This window comes from Passer domesticus, chromosome 24 (genome assembly GCF_036417665.1).
Source record: "Passer domesticus isolate bPasDom1 chromosome 24, bPasDom1.hap1, whole genome shotgun sequence".
NCBI lineage: Eukaryota > Metazoa > Chordata > Aves > Passeriformes > Passeridae > Passer > Passer domesticus.
This window is the reverse complement of record NC_087497.1, coordinates 1,662,314-1,680,229: the sequence shown is the minus strand read 5'-3', so window position 1 is coordinate 1,680,229 and position 17,916 is coordinate 1,662,314. Positions and strand designations below refer to the sequence as shown.

General features: G+C 61.6%; 1 protein-coding gene across 2 annotated transcripts; it reads left to right on the top strand.

Annotated features, from left to right (window-relative positions):
• The first annotated feature begins 2,604 nt into the window (after positions 1-2,604).
• LOC135285689 (cAMP-dependent protein kinase inhibitor beta-like) lies at positions 2,605-15,851 on the top strand. Of its 2 annotated transcripts, XM_064398226.1 has the most exons (5): positions 2,605-2,989; positions 13,358-13,533; positions 14,281-14,385; positions 14,652-14,803; positions 15,365-15,851. In XM_064398226.1, the coding sequence occupies exons 4-5, from the start codon at positions 14,659-14,661 to the stop codon at positions 15,445-15,447; spliced, it is 228 nt and encodes a 75-aa protein (XP_064254296.1). In that variant the 5' UTR covers positions 2,605-2,989; positions 13,358-13,533; positions 14,281-14,385; positions 14,652-14,658; the 3' UTR covers positions 15,448-15,851. The 2 variants fall into 2 exon arrangements, with proteins under 2 accessions (XP_064254296.1, XP_064254295.1); XM_064398225.1 differs by lacking the exon at positions 14,281-14,385 and having other exon boundaries at positions 2,606-2,989; positions 15,365-15,850.
• Positions 15,852-17,916: the final 2,065 nt, after the last annotated feature.

Here is a 17,916-nt window from a genome sequence, read left to right as displayed (position 1 = left end):
GGAACAAGTTGCAGGTCCCCAAACCCTGTGACCCGTGTCCCAAAATAGCCCCTTAAGCGAGCACTGACGCAGCCCCTGGGCTCAGGAATAACCTTCCCTGCACGTCACCTGTGTCCCCAGCAGGCAAGCAGGGCTCAGCCGGGCTGGAAATCGGAAAGGTGCAGCTAAAAGAGGAACAGCAAAGCGCTGCTCTGCCCCAGCAGTGACTTTTAGCTCAGATCAGAGCCCGCAGTGCTGGGCAGGGGAGAGGAACACAGCTCTGCTCCCTGCCTGCTGCCTCCAGGAACGCCAGGAGCTGCCCCAGACCTGCAGCAGCCCGAGGGTCCGTGGGGTTTATTGACCCTCCTGCCCCAGGGGGATAAAGCAGCAGGGCAGCAGCAGCAGAGCAGGAGAACAGATTCTTCCAGACTGATTTTCTCCCAGCTCTGGAACCTGGGTTTTTAGGGGAAAATAGGGTTTAGAGCAGAGCAGAGCAGGGAGCAGCCTGAGCCCGTCCTTGCTGGCTTCACATCCCTGATGGATCAATCAGGGGCTCTCCCAAAGCTCACGAGGCAAAATGATATATTTTAGGCTCCTCATCAGCAGGGGCCCCTCATCCTGCTGGGAGCATCCTGGGAAGAGGATCCCAAGGTCTGCAAAGCCCCAGAGCAGCAGCTGGAAGAGCAGAGGGAGTGCAGAGCAGCCTTTGGCATCACGCTGGGGCAGCACCAAGCACCACAGCCCTGCCCTGGACCAGCTCCCAATGGGAGCTGCCTGAGCAGGGAATAATTTTGGAATAATTTTGGAATAATTTTGGAATAATTTTTCCTTTCCCAGCTGCTGTCCTGAATCCCTGGAGCTCCAGCTGAGGCTCTGGGCTGTGGCTGCTCAGCATGCCCTGGATGCAGGAGGGTTGGGAGAGGTTATTCCGTGTCAGCAGGAATATGGAGGCAGGAATATGGAATCCCTGGCAGGATATGGAGGCACTCACACACCTCTGGTGTGCCTCAGTTTCCCCAGCTCCCCCAGCCCAGCCGTCCCAAAGGATCACATTGGTGTGGCTGCCCTTCAGCCGTCCCGGGGCAGAGCATCCGCCGGGGCCGCTCGGCAGCTGGAGAGAGGGAGAGCTCTCCAAGGTGCTCCGCAGCACCGCGGGCTCTCCTCCTGTCCCTTGCCGTGCCCACAGCACCCCTCCCTCGCTCCCAGCCGTCCCCTCGGCCCGCGACAACAGTGTCACATCCGATCGGGTGCCAGGCAGGATAAACATCGCCGCTGCTCGGCCCGAGACTGCTCCGGAGCGGGGAGACAGTCAAGGAGAAAGCGGAGCGTGAGCAGCTAAAAATAGCGGCTGGCGAAGGCTGCGAGCTGCCACCCGCCCGGGCGGCCAGCGCCACCGTGTCCCTGCCCTGGCTGCCGGGACCGCCGCCGCAGCCCCGCCGAGGTTTTGGGGTACAGACACGGGCAGCGGCCGTGTCCTGGAGGCGCCTGGCCGTGTCGCTGTCCCCTGGCGGGGTGCGGCGCTCGGGAAGCATCGCCCGTCCCGGGGCAGCAGCACCGCTGCCGTGTCCCCATGGGCACCCGGGCTCCAGGGGAAGGGGCGGGGTGGACACCGCGCTCCGGGTGCTCAGCATCGCCCGTGGCCACCGGCAGCGAGAGGAGCTGGGCCAGAGCCGGGAATTTGGGATCACGCCCCAGCCCCGCTCCTGCTGGGAGCAGCGTGCCCCTGCAGGGATGGGGAGCAGGGACCCCCCTCACCCGCGGGGTCCCTCCCAAAGTGCACCCCGCTCCCCCAGCCCTGGGGACAGCCGCCTTCAGGGCCAGGAGGGACATTTTGGAGCCTGTCACCAACCTCACGCGTTTCCCAGCGGCAGGGATGCCGAGGGAAGCGTTGGGAGGTGGTTACTGCTGCCGGGTGGAATTCCAGTCGCTTTTAATTCCCGCTCTGCCTCCCCCACCTCACTGCCCTGGCCCAGCTCGGGGGTGGGGTGAGAACCCCCACCTCACACCCTCGGCGCTGTCCCCCCTTCAAGGTGACAGCGGTGTCAGGCCAGGAGGAGCTGATGGCATCTGCTCCGCGCCCAGGCTGTGCCAGGCTGTGCCCAGCGAGCAGGGCACAGCGCGGGCTGTGCCGTGATCCGCTGGATTTGCCAGCCGCAGTCAGGGTCTCCCAGCCCCCCGCCCCCTCCCCCACCCACCACATGCCACACGGGTGCAGCCACGGATCCTTTAATTCTTTTTCCCCCCCAAAGATTCGGAGCCTGTCAATGATTTTGGCCGCACTAAATGGGGCTGTGTGGGCTGGGGTCAAATTGTCCTGCTGGGGGAGCAGAGCCCCCTCAACCGGGGGATTCTGCAGCCGGGGAGCAGAATCCAGAGGGAATCGGAGGGAAAATTTCCCTTTTCCCAGCAGGGCTGGTGGCCACGCCGAGCTGCGAGCCCCCCGCCCGGGCTGGGGGTCCAAGCGGGGCAGAGTCACCCGGAGCTTGGGGCCCGGGGGGATGTCACAGCCCTCCCTCCCCTTGTGTCAGCGCGGGGGGACGCGGGGACACAGCAGCCCGGGGGGGCGAGGGGCGGCCCCGGCGGCGGGGGGAGGGGGGGGGGCGGCGGGCGGGGCCGGCGCTGGGTCCCCCCCGCGCCGAGCGGGGGCCGGGCCGGGCGGGAGCGGCGGCGCTGGGCGGGCGGCGGCGGCGGCTCGGCCCCGGGTGCCCCAGGGCCGCCTGGAGCCGGAGGCTTCCCCGCGGCTCCTGCCGAGCGCGGAGCATCCTTCCCCCGGCAGCCGGGCTGGCACCGGCACCGGCATCACCCCCGGCACCGGCATCACCCCCGGCACCGGCATCACCACCGGCACCGGAATCAGCATCAACAGCGGCACCGGCATCGCCCTCGGCACCGACATCCCCATCGCCCCCGGCACCGGCAGCAGCATCAGCACCGGCAGCGGCAGCATCACCTTCGGTGTCACCGTCACCCCCGGCCTCGGCACCGGCACCGGGATCGCCGCTGGCACCAGGTGAGCGACCGGCGGCTGCTGGGGACAGGTGACGTGGTGGCACCGAGGCCCTGGGCCACCGCGGAGCATGTCCTTGTCTCACCGGGGCGAGGGACCTGGTGCCCACCCCGGGCACCTCCCTGGGAAGATGGAGAGGCCGGAGGGTCGGGGGTGGTGGTGGCCTCGGGGACAGATGTGTTTTTAGGGGATGGAAGTTGGCAGCAGCTGCGGTGGGGTGTCTCTCGAGGGCTTGGGGTGCCTGTGCCACCCCCCAGGGCCAGGGGGCTCAGGGGAGGATTTGGGGGTGCAGTGCTGAGGCACCGAGCAGGGCTCGTCTGTCTCGGGGTGGGCACTCAGATCAACCCCCGTGGCGGCACCTCTGTCGCAGCCTGGCACCCACCCTGTTCATGTCCTGGGCCATTGCTGCCCCCTCCACCCTTCCTCCTGCCCTGTCCTCCTCTCAGCTACCGCTCCCACCCCACCCCCAGCTCCAGCCCTCAGCTTCCCGGGTTGGAGCTTCCCAGGCGATTTGGGCCCGGGGCGCTGCGGGGGTCCCCAGGCACGGGGAGCCCCCCAGGGCTGAGCAGCCCGTGCAGGGGACACGCTCCTCTGGTGCTTCCTCCCGGGAGGAAAGGGCTTCCCCAGGGACAGCCGCTCCTCCCCGCCTTCGGGGCATCGTTTTGGCAGATTGCCCCTGCAGATGCTTGGATCGGGTCCCTTTGGTCCCCGGCGCTGGCTGCTGTCCCCTGGCTGGGTGGCAGCGCCACCGAGGAGGTGGCAGAGGCAGGATGTCCCGTGTTCACCCCGAAAGCTCCCAGCCCATGACCTTGGGGTGTCCACCAAGGGACACCTCAGTCCTGGCTGTCACAAGGGGACCCGGCCCTGCCACTGCCCCCCGTCCTCACCCTTCCCTGCTCAGCACCATCTCCCCCCAAAAGCAGGAGGTGGGGGAGGGGAAAGGTGGTGGCAGAGCCAGGTTCTCACTTTGGATTGAGGGAATCCCAGCATTTCTGCCCGGCCTGGGATGCTGGGAGGCAGAGTGGGGGTGCTCTGGGGGTTTGGTTGTGAGGAGACCTTGGGGCTCAGCTCCTGGGGCAGCTGGAGGAGCTCTGCTGAGTGCTCCATACTTTGGGGGACCTGGAACAGTGAACAGGGTGGGGACCCCGGCCCTGCTGTGCCCTTGGCTCCTGGAACGGCAATTCCAGCTCCTGGAATGGCAATTCCAGCTGCCTTGTCTCGTGGAATGGCAATTCCAGCTCCCTTGGCTCCTGGAAAGGGCAATTCCAGCTCCTGGAGTGGATAATTCCAGCTCCTGGCTCAGCCCTGGGCCACTGGGACCGGCTCTGCTCCATCACGGATTTCCAGCCATGCCTCTGATCCCAGAGCAGCTGCCCAGATTTCTTCCCTCCTCGGCTGCTGGTTCTCTCCCCGCCAGCTTCCCGGGGTTGGGGTTTTGTCCCAGGGCGGTGGCAGCTGGAGGATCCTGGTGGTGCTCCCACCCTCGGTGCAGGGAAACATCTGGATCCCCTCCATGCAAGGCCTGACCGCTGGGTGGGGGCTGCTGCCTCGGAACTGGGTGTCCTGGAAGTTCCCACCTCCCCTTGGCTGAGCTGCAGTGGGAAGGATCCGGCATCCAGGGGCTGGGGCAGCCGTGCCCAGGGCTCCCCAGAGAGCCAGAGCCCCCAGGGAAGCTTCAGCTGCCTCTGCTCCCTGGAATTCTGGCTGCCTGCACTTCTCCCGGTGCTCTGGCAGGGCTGGGAGCCTCCTCCAATCCCAGCTGGAGCAGAGCCCTCCCCGGGTGCCACCAGGGGCAGATGGAGAAGGAGCTCCTGCAGGGAGATGAGGGTCACACAGTGCCCGAGCTCTGGTGTCACCCAGCCCCTGGCACTCCCGGCATGGCACAGCCTGGGATGTGCTTGGTGGCACCCAGCTGGCACCCTGTGACAGCCCACAGCTCCCTGGGCTTCCCCTGGCACCGATCCCGGTGCCACCCACGGCTCCACGGGCAGGAGAACCGAGGGTGTCCCCGTCCCCATCCCCAGATCCTGTCCAGCAGCTCCAGCCGGGGCTGGGGCAGAGGCTGAAAACCCTTTGGGGAGGAGGGAGCCTGAACCTGGCGGGGAGTGGAACTGCTGTGCATGCGGGTGACACGTTTATTATGCAAAATTACCTGGTTTTATTACGCAAAATTACAGTTTGTGGCGTGTTGGAGCAGGGAACTGAGGGTTCTGCTGGGAGCTCCATTACCAGGGCTCAATCACCCTAATTACCCTCATTAGATCCCTTCCTTCCCCACGGAGATGCAGAGCCAGAGCTCGGACTCCCAGAGCAGGGCTGGGTTATCCAGGCTGGGTTATCCAGGTGCCAGCTCCATCTCATGGGGCTGGGGGTGGCTCCCATCCCCTCATGCCAAAGGGGCCGTGCTGTTTCCCCCTTGGACTCAAAAAGGAGCCGGATGCAGCCGATGGGACTGAGGAATGTGGGGAAGGGAGGCTCACCCAGCACCTTTGTAGGGTCCCTGACGGGCACCCAAACTCCCCAACAGGAATTCCTCTGCTCCTCCCACCACTCCAGCTGATTCCCTTTAATCAGTTAATTAAAGGGGATTAACTGATGGGGGTGGAGGATGGAATAGGAATAGCTCTGGATCAGGTCATGGCCTGAAGTCTGGACAACACCTGGCTGGGAGTGGCTGGAGCAGCTTCCATTCCTCCCTGAGATAGGGTGGGATCCTTCCTTCCTTCCTTCCTTCCTTCCTTCCTTCCTTCCTTCCTTCCTTCCTTCCTTCCTTCCGCCACTTCCGCCACTTCCGCCACTTCCGCCACTTCCGCCACTTCCGCCACTTCCTTCCGCCACTTCCGCCACTTCCTTCCGCCACTTCCTTCCGCCACTTCCTTCCTTCCTTCCTTCCTTCCTTCCTTCCTTCCTTCCTTCCTTCCTTCCTTCCTTCCTTCCTTCCTTCCTTCCTTCCTTCCTTCCTTCCTTCTGCCACTTCCGCCACTTCCGCCACTTCCGCCACTTCCTTCCGCCACTTCCTTCCGCCACTTCCTTCCGCCACTTCCTTCCTTCCTTCCTTCCTTCCTTCCTTCCTTCCTTCCTTCCTTCCTTCCTTCCTTCCTTCCTTCCTTCCTTCCTTCCTTCCTTCCTTCCTTCCTTCCTTCTTTCCGCCACTTCCTTCCGCCACTTCCTTCCGCCACTTCCTTCCGCCACTTCCGCCACTTCCTCCCTCCCTCCCTTCCTTCCTTCCGCCACTTCCTTCCGCCACTTCCTCCCTCCCTCCCTCCCTCCCTCCCTCCCTCCCTCCCTCCCTCCCTCCCTCCCTCCCTCCCTCCCTCCCTCCCTCCCTCCCTTCCTCCCTTCCTTCCTTCCTTCCTTCCTTCCTTCCTTCCTTCCTTCCTTCCTTCCTTCCTTCCTTCCTTCCTTCCTTCCTTCCTTCCTTCCTTCCTTCCTTCCTTCCTTCCTTCCTTCCTTCCTTCCTTCCGCCACTTCCTTCCTTCCGCCACTTCCTTCCTTCCTTCCTTCCGCCACTTCCTTCCTTCCGCCACTTCCTTCCGCCACTTCCTTCCGCCACTTCCGCCACTTCCTCCCTCCCTCCCTCCCTTCCTTCCTTCCGCCACTTCCTCCCCCGCTCTCCCCATCCCCACCCAAACCCCTGTGGGGTGAGGGTCTCTCCCTGCCGGTGCCAGGTTGGATCCCAGAGCTGTCCCCTCCCCCTGGCACTGGGAATGAAGGGCTGCCAGCCCTTGGGATTTGCCGTGTTCCCACAGGGAATAGCCATGGCTGGTGCTTTTCCCCTCCCTGCGCTGCAGAGGGGACATGGCTGCTGTCCCTCGCGTGCTTTACCCAGCACAGGGATCAGGGCTGGCCAGGGAGCTGATCCCTGCCCGGGGTGCCCTCCTGCCAGCAGAGCCCCCAGTGCCCCTGGCAGAGGGACCTCGCCCTCACAGCCCCACAAACGCTGCTCCGCGTGCTGGGGAAAACCAGAAATCCTCGTTGGGAGCACGCAGTGATGGGAACGTTCCCCAGGAGAGCAGCAGTGACGTGTGCTGGGCTGGGAGCCTCAGAGGGTGGGGAAGGGGAGCTGGGATTTGGCCGTTCCCTCTCTGGGCGCCGTGGGCAGCACTGCTGAGGCTCTCCAGGTTTTCCATGCCCTCCCCTGGAGGTTTGGGAGGCAGGATGGAGCCCTGCAGTGCCAGCCCATGTCCTCGTGCCTCGGAGCCTGTGGTGCTTTGCTCTTTATTTGGAGCAGCTCAGGCCTGTCCAGGGCTGGAATCCAGGGATTCCAGAGGGAATCGCACATCCAGGTTTGCCTGCTGCTTTTCCAGGATGCACTGTGCGCTGCTCCCAGGGGAAAAACACCTCGATTCCATCCCAGTGGGGACTCGTGGGAGATGCTGAGCTCAGCAGGGGTGTGCCAGGATGAAACTGCTGAGTCCTCTGGAGCGCTGTTCCCTGCCCAGCCCAGGCCTGCGGGATCCTGAGGGGATTTTCTCCGGGGTCACTGCCCTGTGGGGAATCTGAGCCCTGAGGTGGTGTGAGCACCCCCAGGACTGGAAGCACCTGGATATGGGTTGGCAGAGTTTGGGTTTGCTCAGGGAAATTTAGGATTGGGGTGTCCGGGAGCACAAGAGGGTTCACTCCCACACTGGAGCATGGCTTGCTCTGGTTTGTGTTTGCAGCACTAAAAACCAAAGGGACCGTTTATACAAACAGCCTGAAATCCCTTCTGGACAGACTCAGCTTGGATTTTAGGCACAGCTGAACTCTGCCATCGTGCCCCTGAGTGACAGAGAAATAACACAGCCCCTGCTCGTGCCGGCGGCTCCATTCCGCGGATGGCAGCAGCAAACCCCTCCTCCCGTGCACATCGCCCTGCTGGAAGCCGGGAATTGCAGGGAATGGAGATTACCAGCGTCCCATTTCAGAGCCCTTCCTTCTCCTTGCCTTCACCAGGAATTTAGGTCTCAGTATCCCACAAGCCCAGCTGAGCCCCTAAATAGAAGGGTTTATGCTCTGCCTAGGCTGGTATTAGCTGGGACACAGCTCAGGTTTTGTGTGGAAATAAAAATTCCGAGTCCTACAGCTGGAAAAAAAAAAAAAAAAAGAAAAAAAAAAAAAAAAAAAAAAAACAGACCACTAAAAAATAAGTCATAGAATCCCTGGTTGGAAAGGACCTTAAATCCCATCCAGTGCCACCCCTGCCATGGCAGGGACACCTCCCACTGTCCCAGGTGCTCCCAGCCCCAGTGTCCAGCCTGGCCTTGGGCACTGCCAGGGATCCAGGGGCAGCCACAGCTGCTCTGGGCAGTGAGACCATAACTGTGCAAAAGGAAGCAGAGGATGAAGGCTGATCTTTAAAAGGACCCCTGGGATCCAGGAAGAGGCCTGGGTGGAATAATTCAGGATTTGGGTGTGAGCAGGCGTGGGACTGAGCCTAAAGCTGGTCCTGGCCATCTGCAGGGCAGTGATGGGGACCAGGCAGGAAGCAGGGGAAGGGATGTGAGGATGATGGAGGGGACAGAGACCCTTCAACATTTCCCAAATCCATGGGTGACGCAATCCCAGCACAAACAGGAGTGGTGGAGAAGAGAGCAAGCCAGTCTGGATGTGAGGATGAGTGTGCAAGAGCAGGAGGAAGGTCAGAGCTCAAGGCAAGACACAACAGGAGGGAGCTTAGAGAGTGATGGGAATTCCTCTGGAAGTGGAATTATCCCAAAAGGGGGATCTGCTGCTCCACGGAGTGGGAAGGAGTTGGAGCCATTTGTCCAAAGCCTTCGGAACAGGGGTTTGCTGGGGAGGGAATCCTAGGGAAGAGCCAGCCTTGAAGGTACCAGGATGTGCCACAGCTTTGGGGAGCTGCCAGTGTCACCCCTGCTTAGAAATCCCAGTGGAACAATTCCTCAGAACTTTGGGAAAGAGCCAGGGAGGAAAAGAGCCAGAGGAAAACTGGGGGAAAACCAGTGGGAGACATTGCTGGTGTTCCAAGCAGGATGCAGGTTTGCTTGCATCCCTGCACTGCTTCACTCCAGACGTCACTCCCAAGGTGCCAGTGAGATCTGAGCTGGCCAAAATTCCTGCCTGGCCCACCTGGAATGCTGGGGATTTAGGGATGAAAATGCCAGGCCATGGTTGGAGAGGTTGTGCTGCCCAGGGCAGGCAGGGGGGTGCCAGCATCCCATGGGAATAGGTCTGGAAGCTGCATCCCTGCCAAGAGGGATCATCCTCTCCAGACACTTCCTGGTGTGGAGCACAACCTGTTCCAAAAGTCATTCTGCACCTCCACGTTCAATATTCCTGCACCAGACCACATTCCTGAAGGTTTTTTCCCCTTTCCCAGGAAACAATGAGTTCAGGACAGTATTTATCCTCCTTTCCTCTCCCTGGGATCCTGGAGCTGTCCCTGGGCAGGTGACACAGCCCGTTCCCACCTGGCTCAGCATCCCTGGGGCTCCAGCAGCCTGCAGCCACTTCCCTGGAGAGGAGCTGAACCTGCAGCCTCCCCGGGAGAGCTCCTGGCTCTCCAGATTTTATCCTGTGTTTAATTATTTCCATCTGCTGCTCCCGGCTCCGGGGTGCTCGGGCTGTCTGGTGGCTGTCGGGCTCTGGTTAAGCCAAGCCCATTGGATTTCCCTCCTGGACTCCTGGCTCATTTTTCTGGATGATGCTCCCATTCCCTTCTGACCTGAGGCATCTCTTTCCTTCCCATTCCCCTCAATTTTACAGTTTCATCTCACTAAATCCTTCCCATTTTTCATCATGTTCATCAGCGTTGAGGAGTGGCTGGTGGATTTTTGGAGGGTTTGTTCCAGGCTGCAACATTCCCAGCACAAATCCCATAAAATGGTGAATTAAATGAGCGGGAGGAACCCCCCAGAGAGAGCAAGCCAAGATCATTAAATGCCCCATACCCCCTTCCAGAGGAGCTCCTGACCCACTAACAACTCAGAAGGTGAAGAAGCAAATCCTTGTGATTAAATGAATCCTCAAGATTCCTGTAACACCTCCCAGGTCCTAAATTCCTGGAGCATTCCGGGTTTGCTGTGTCTGGTGGGGGGAGAGTCCGGCCTGCTATCCCAGCACACATCAGAGGTGTGTGTCCAAGGTGGTCCCTGGGCTCCAGGTGCAGTTTGGGGTCCCTGCCACCCCCAGCAACCTCAAAAGGTTGTGTTGGAGGGGACACACTGATGCTCAGGGGATCATGGATGTGTTTGACCCTGACCTGGGTTCCTTTGACTGCTCCAGCCCCAGGTGGGTCTCACCCTTCTCTGCCCCTTCAGCACCTTCCTCCCCTCCTGCAGGGCTCTGTGTTCCCAGGGAACCTGACCAAGGAGCTCGTCCCTGGCCATCTCCTCCCTCCACCTCTCCCAGCACCTTCCCTGCCCATCTCCAGCAGGGATTAAGGTTTATTTCTGCCCTTCCCTCCTCTATCCCATTAGGGGCATTAAAGCAGGAGCCAGCAGCCCCGAGGACCTTCCATGTGACTCCAGGAGCTTTTTTAGGCTGAGACCACACTAAACCACCAAAAGTGTCCCTGCTTAGAGGGGGAAATCCTCACTCCCCGGGTTTATGCAGGGGCGTTTGCCCCCTTTGGGTTGGAATTGCCTGTGGGACCTGGAAGTCGTGGCATGGGGCAGGTGTTGGTGGCCTGGCCATTGTCCCCAGGGGTGCAGGGACAGCGATGCTGCATCCCAGGCGAGCTCAGGGCAGTGACAGCCCCGGGCTGGGTCCCCGGCCAGCAGCAGGGTCCTGATCCCCGCTGGGGCTTTCGGAGCGGGGTCCGACCCCGTCCCCGTGGCTGGGAGCCGCGGGACGGGCCCGGGCAGCAGCAGCGGTCCCGGGGATCGGCACTCCCGGCCCGGCCCGGCGCAGCGGGAGCGGGAGCGGGAGCGGGAGCGGGAGCGGGAGCGGGAGCGGGAGCGGGAGCGGGAGCGGGAGCGGGAGCGCTGCGGCTGAGGAGGAGCTGCGAGCCCGCCGGGGCTGCGGCCGGGCCGGGGCGGGGATGTGGGGCAGGGAGTGTGAACACGTGTGTGTGAGTGTGTGAGTGTGTGTGTGAGTGTGTGTGTGTGAGTGTGTGAGTGTGTGAACACGTGTGTGTGAGTGTGAGTGTGTGTGTGTGAGTGTGTGAACACGTGTGTGTGTGAGTGTGTGAACACGTGTGTGTGAGTGTGTGTGTGTGAGTGTGTGTGTGTGAGTGTGAGTGAGCGTGTGTGTGTGAGTGTGAGCGTGTGTGTGAGTGTGAGTGTGTGAGTGTGAGTGAGCATGTGTGTGTGAGTGTGTGTGAACACGTGTGTGTGAGTGTGTGAGCATGTGTGAGTGTGTGTGTGAGTGTGAGTGAGTGTGTGTGTGAGTGTGAGTGAGCATGTGTGTGTGTGTAAATGTGTGAGTGTGCACACGTGTGTGTGAGTGTGAGTGATCATGTGTGTGTGTAAATGTGTGAGTGTGCACGCGTGTGTGTGAGTGTGAGTGAGCATGTGTGTGTGTAAATGTGTGAGTGTGCACACATGTGTGTGTGAGTGTGAACACGTGTGTGTGAGTGTGTGAGCATGCGTGTGTCAGTGAGCGTGTGTGTGAATGTGTCAGTGTGTGTAAATGTGTGTGTGCACAAGTGTGTGAGTGTGAACACGTGTGTGAGTGTCTGTGTAAATGTGTGTGAGTGTGCACATGTATGTGTGAGTGTGAGTGTGTGTGAACGTGCAAACATGTGTGTGTGCACACGTGTGTGAGTGTGAACACGTGTGTGTGTGCATGTGTGTGTGCACATGTGTGTGTGCACACGTGTGTGAGTGTGAGTGTAAACGTGTGTGTGCATGTGTGTGTGTGTCTGTGAGTGTAAATGTGTGTGTGCACGTGTGTGTGAGCATGTGTGTGTCTGAGGGTCTGTGAGTGTGTGTCTGAGTGTGTGTAAATGTATGTGTGAGTGCACATGTGTGTGAGTGTGGGTGTGTATGTGTTAGTGTGTGTGGGTGTGTGTGAGCTTGTGTGAGCTTGTGTGAGTGTGTTTGTGAGAAAATGTGTGCACACATTTTGCACATGTGTGACATGTGTGCACAAATGTGTGACTGAGTGTGAAAATGTCTGTGTGCACACGTGGGTGTGTGAGTGTGTGAGTGTGTGTGAGCATGTGTGTGAGAGGGTGTGTGTGTGCAAACGTGTGTGAATGTGAGTGTGTGCACACGCGTGTGTATCTGTGTGTGTGCAAATGTGTGTGTGTGTTTGTGACTGTGCACACGTGTGTGTGTGTGCAAACCTTTGTGTGAATGTGTGTGTGTGAGGGTGTGTGAGTGTGTCAGTGTGCGTCAGTGTGTGTGTCAGTGAGCACACACGTGTGATCATGGCGTCAGGGATCCTGGGGGATCCTCAGGGAATCAGGCCGTCCTTCATCTGAGCCCCCCATGTCAGAGCCCAGCGTTCCCCAGCCCCGCTGTCCCCAGGTGCCACCTCCCCGTGCTGCTGCTCCCTCCTGCTGGCCCCTGCGCAGCCCTGCCCGTGCAGGATTTGTGCCCAAAGCCCGCGGCACGCCCGCAGCGCGTGTGCTCGTGTGCTCACCCCGCCACACACGCGTGTGCTCCCCAACATGCCGGCGACACGGCGGGACAGCGCCGGGCATGTCACACGTGTCCCCTGCCAGGCGCAGGGCTCCCCCGGCTGCTGCTGCGGCACACGCGGTGCCAGGAGAGGGACGCGACCTTGAGCGGGGGGTGCGACAAACTCTGGGACAGGGAGGTGACACGGCTGTGGCACTGGGAGCCAGGAGGTGCCACACGTGCAGACACAGGGACAGGGAGGGTCACACAGCGCGGCAGGGCTGTCACACAGGCACAGGCTGCCAGGGAGTGCCACACAGGCACACAGGGGTGACAGAGAATGTCACACTGTCACACAGACTTGTCAGGGAGTGCCACACATGCACACAGGGGTGACAGAGAATGTCACATGTGCACACACCTGTATGGCACATGGAACAGCCCAGCCTGAGGTGACACACACAAACACAAACACGTGTGACAATGCACACACACATGACAATTCACACACATGTGACAATGCACACACATGACAATGCACAGATGTGACACTGCACACACATGTGAAAATGCACAAATGTCTGACACTTCACACACCTGTGACAATGCACACCTGTGGCACTGCACACACCTGTGCTGGAGCAGCACAGGTGGCTCCAGGGGGCAGTGGCCGTGCAGGTGTACAGGGAACCTTTGTCCCCACCCCTGCCTTTGTCACCACCAGCCCGGCCCCCGTGCCTCAGTTTCCCCCTGAGCAGCTCCCGGGTCCTGCCCCTCATGGCACAGCCACACCAGCACTGATCACCAATTAACGAATCACTAATCACCTCCCGGGTTAATCATTTCTTTCTCCCCCTCCCCGCAGCTGTGGCCACCCCTCCTGTGCGCACAGCACCTGCGCCCAAGGACCTTGGCTCGTCCTCCCGGCCCTGATTCCCAGCAGGAATTCCCAGTGACTCCCAGCAGGAAATCCCAGTGACTCCCAGTGACTCCCAGTGACTCCCAGCACTGATTCCCAGCAGGAATTCCCAGCTGAACCCGGTGAGTTCACACACCCGCCGCCTCCAGCTTGGGGACACCAGTCCCGGCATTGCCACCAACACGTGGCCTGGAGGGGATGGGGCTGCTGGGGTGCTGGTTTGGGGTCCCTGTGCTCTGTGGGGGGTGGAGGGCCCCTTGTCCCTGCCAGGTCCTGTGCCACCCCTCTGTCACCCTTGTGCCACTCCTGTGCCACTCCCACCTCCCATGGCAAAAGCCCAAAGTGTTTCCAGAGCTGAGCAAACACCTCGAGAAGGTCCCAGCAGTGTAGGCATTAGGATGGCTCCATGCCAGTTGGATTTTCCTGGTTCCAGGGGCTTCCCAGGAGTGCCCCTGCCCACCCAGGGCACCCCAGCATTGCTGCTGCTGGCCTGGCTCAGCAAGAGCCACTCTCCAAGGGACACAGCGGTGTCCCCAGGTTGGGCACTCCATGCAGTTCCCTGGCAGTGCTGGCTCAGCCTCCCTCCCTGTCACCTCTGCATCCCCATCCCTGTTCTTTCTCCGTCCATCCATCCATCCATCCATCCATCCATCCATCCATCCATCATCCATCCATCCATCCATCCATCCATCCATCCATCCATCCATCCATCATCATCCATCATCCATCCATCCCACCATGAAGGAGCCTCAGGGTGCTGTGGGTGCTCCCATGGGGTCACAGCCCATTGTCCCCCCCAGACTCTCTCCTTGCTCCCTTTTCACCCCCTTGCCCCGGCCCATTGGTGACCCCTGCTCTGCCTCCCCCAGGTCAGAGCCAGAGGGGACCCAGCCGGGACGGATCCCTGTCCCCCGTGGTGTCCCTCCCCTGGGCAGGGGGCAGAGGCGGTGCCAGGCCAGGCTGGAGGGTGCCCGGTAAGGCTGCCTGGGCTGGTGGGCTGTGGGACCCTGGGAGCCCCCTCCCTCCACCCCGCAGTGACCAGGGGAGATCACAGCACCCAAAGGTGCCAGGGTGGCGGTGGCGAGTCCCGGGGGCAGCAGGGTGGCCCTGCCTTTGCTCCTGGGGGGGCAGAGGGAGTGCAGGGGGGAGCAGAGGGCACCAGAGCACCCAGCCCGGAGCACAGCCGGGTCCCTTTAGCTTGCCGTGCCCCGGGGGTGACAGAGGGGACATTTCTCGCCAGGGTTAGCATGACCGAGGTGGAACCCGTGCTGGACTTCGCATCCTCCGGCAGGACGGGCCGGCGCAATGCCTTGCCCGACATCCTGGGCTCGCCCGCCGGCGTCAGCCCCGCCGACCTGCCCCTCAAACTGGCCGAGATGTCCCTGAGCGCAGGTGGGTGAGCTGGAGGAGCGGGGAGGATGTGGGGTGAGCAGGGACAGGGGTTCCCAGGTGAGCAGGGACAGGGGTTCCCATGTTCATCCCGTGCTGGGGGACAAGGACACCGAGGGGCTGGAGCGTGTTTAGGGAAGGGAATGGAGCTGGGAAGGGTCTGGAGCCCCAGGAGAGGCTGAGGGAGCTGGGAAGGGGCTCAGCCTGGAGAAAAGGAGGCTCAGGGGGGCCCTTGTGGCTCTGCACAGCTCCTGACAGGAGGGGACAGCCGGGGGGGTCGGGCTGTGCTCCAGGGAACAGGGACAGGAGGAGAGGGAACGGCCGTGGGAGGTCCAGCTTGGATACTGGGGATAATTTCTACATGGAAAGGGTGTTCAGGCATTGGACCTGCCCAGGAGGGTTTGGAGTGCCCATCCCTGAGGTGTCCAAGGAACGCCTGGTCACTGGGCCGGGGACAAGGCGGGCATCGGGCACAGGTTGGGCTCGATGCTCCAGGAGCTCTTTTCCAGCCTCAGTGATGCCGTGACTCCATGCTCTGACCCCATGCCATGTCTCTCCCGGCAGGCAGTGCCCAGGACATGCAGTCGCCCTCAGCGGAGGTGCCCCCTCCGCAGCCCCCCAGCCCCGAGCTGAAGGACACGTCCTAACCCCGCCCGGGGGACATTTGTGACCGGCGGAGGAAGGAGGAGGCTGTGGGGCCAGCCCAGCTTTCCTGGCTCAGCCGGAGTCCGCTGGCATTTCCTCGGTGCTGCGAGACCCCGGAGCGTCCCCCCGGCCATGGGGGAGCAGCGCGTGGCGGGGACATGAGGGGACATGGAGGGGACCTGACCTGCCGTGACCAAGGGGCGATTCCCACCCACGCCCTGGGCCAGGACTCGGGGGTGGGGGGGATGTTTTGGCCTCCCCGGGGGGAGGAATATTTTTCTTCTGGGGCATTTGGCGGAGCCGAGCGCGGGGGGGTCCCGGGGGGCCCTCCTGGCCGCAGCAGCAGCCACGGGTGTTTCTTGCTGAGTGTGGTGTTCACTGTGATGTTTTTGGGTACCCCCTCGTCTCCTGGCCTTTCTTCTGGGTGACTCAGGAGCCACTCCCGAGTTCTGGAGGGGGGAGGTGGGGAAACACAACCCGAGAGCCCCCCAGCCCTTGAGCAGCGCTGCCGGCACGTCTCGGCGGGATGCCACTGAGGAGCAGAGCACCCGGCGTGGTCCCGCTCCCGGGGACGGGGGATGCTGGTGCCTTTGGGGGTGGGAGCAGGGCGGTGCTGTTCGGAGCACCCCCAGCCCCCGAGCCGGGTCACCCACTGTCCCCACTCCGGATCCTCTCCGCAGCCCCGGGCGGGGCCAGCCGGGTCCGGCGGCGTTCGGGGACACGGGGGACACGGAATGCGGCTTTCCCAGGCCCTGGCCGTGCTGCCCAAATCTCTGCTTCTGCCAGAGGGCGGGATGGGACCCTCCTGCCCGGGCACTGAGGGACTGAGGGAGGGCTCCTCTGCCGGCTCTGGGGGTCGCCGGCCGGAGCCGGAACTCCTGGGAAGCCCCTGGAATCGGGAAAATCCAACTGGCATGGAGCCATCCGGATGCCCGCGAGGCTGGGACTTTCTTGAGGTGTTCGCTCAGCTCTGGAAACACTTTGGGCTTTTGCCACGAGGGGTGGGAGTGGCCCAGGGGTGGCACAAGACCTGGCAAGGACTAGATGGTTGGACGTGGAGCTGGACCCGCCCCATCCCATCCCATCCCATCCCATCCCATCCCATCCCATCCCATCCCATCCCATCCCAGCCCAGCCCAGCCCAGCCCATCCCAGCCCATCCCGCTCGGTCACCTATAGCTGTCGCTGTGGGACCACCAAAGGATTCCCGCAGCCCGGGTCCCCTCTGGCCGCCGCCCGCGGACCAGGAGAGCCGTGCGGGGCCACGGAGGGGCCACCGTCCCCAGCGCCGCGCGGTGTCCCGGCCACCATCGGGCTCCTGGGCACCTCGGGAGGGCAGTCCTGGCTGGGAGGGAGGATTGGGTGTGAGTGGACGCGTGCAGGGGCACCCCTGGGTGTGGGTGTCCGTGTGCATGGGCATCTGTGGGTGTGGGCACCCCTTTACATTGTCTTGGGCTCTCATGTGTGTGTGCATCCATGTGTAGGGTCATGGGCACCCCCGCACACTGGAATCGCTGTGTGGGGGCATCTGTGTGCTCACGGGCACTCGTTTATGTGGGCATTCATGGGCATGGAGTCCCGTGTGCGCACATCCCTGTGTGCGGGCATCCACGGGCACCCATGTGCATGGGCATCCATGTGTGTGTGCATCCGTGTGTGTGTGCGTGTGCAGGGACATCTGTGTATGTGTGCATCCGTGTGTCTCTACATCTGTGTGTGTGCTCTGTGTGCATGCATCCATGTATGTGTGTGCTCTGTGTATGCATCCCTGTGTGTGTGCGTCCCTGTGTGTGTGCGTGTGCAGGGACATCTGTGTGTGTGTGTGTGTGTGTGTGTGTGTGCATCCGTGTGCATGGCTATGTGTGTGTGCTCTGTGTGCATGCATCCGTGTGTGTGTGCATCCGTGTGTGTGTGCGTGCGTGTGCGTGTGCAGGGACACATCCATCTCTGTGTATCTATGAGTGTGTACCCATGTGTGTGTGCACCTGTGTGTGTGTGCATCTGTGTGTGTGCATCCGTGTGTGTGTGCATGTGTGCGCACGCATACGTGTGCAGGGACATATCCATCTGTGTGTGTGCACCCATGTGTGTGTGTGTGTGTGTGTGTGTGTGTGTGTGTGTGCAGGGATATCTCTGTGTGTGCATCCGTGTGTGTGCATCCCTGTGTGTGTGTGTGCACCCATGTGCATGGACATCCACGTGCACAGGCATCCATGTGCATATGTAGAGGCATTGGGGTGTGTGTGTGTGCATCCGTGTGCATGGCTATGTGTGTGCATGGCTATGTGTGTGCATGCACACATGCAGTGGCACTTGTGGGTGTCTGTGTGTGTGTGTGCATCGTGTGTGTGCATGTGAATGGACATGTGTGTGTGTGTGTGTGTGTGTGTGTGTGTGTGTGTGTGTGTGTGTATGCATCCGTGTGTGTGCGTGTGCAGGATATCTGTGTGTGTGTGCATGGCTATGTGTGT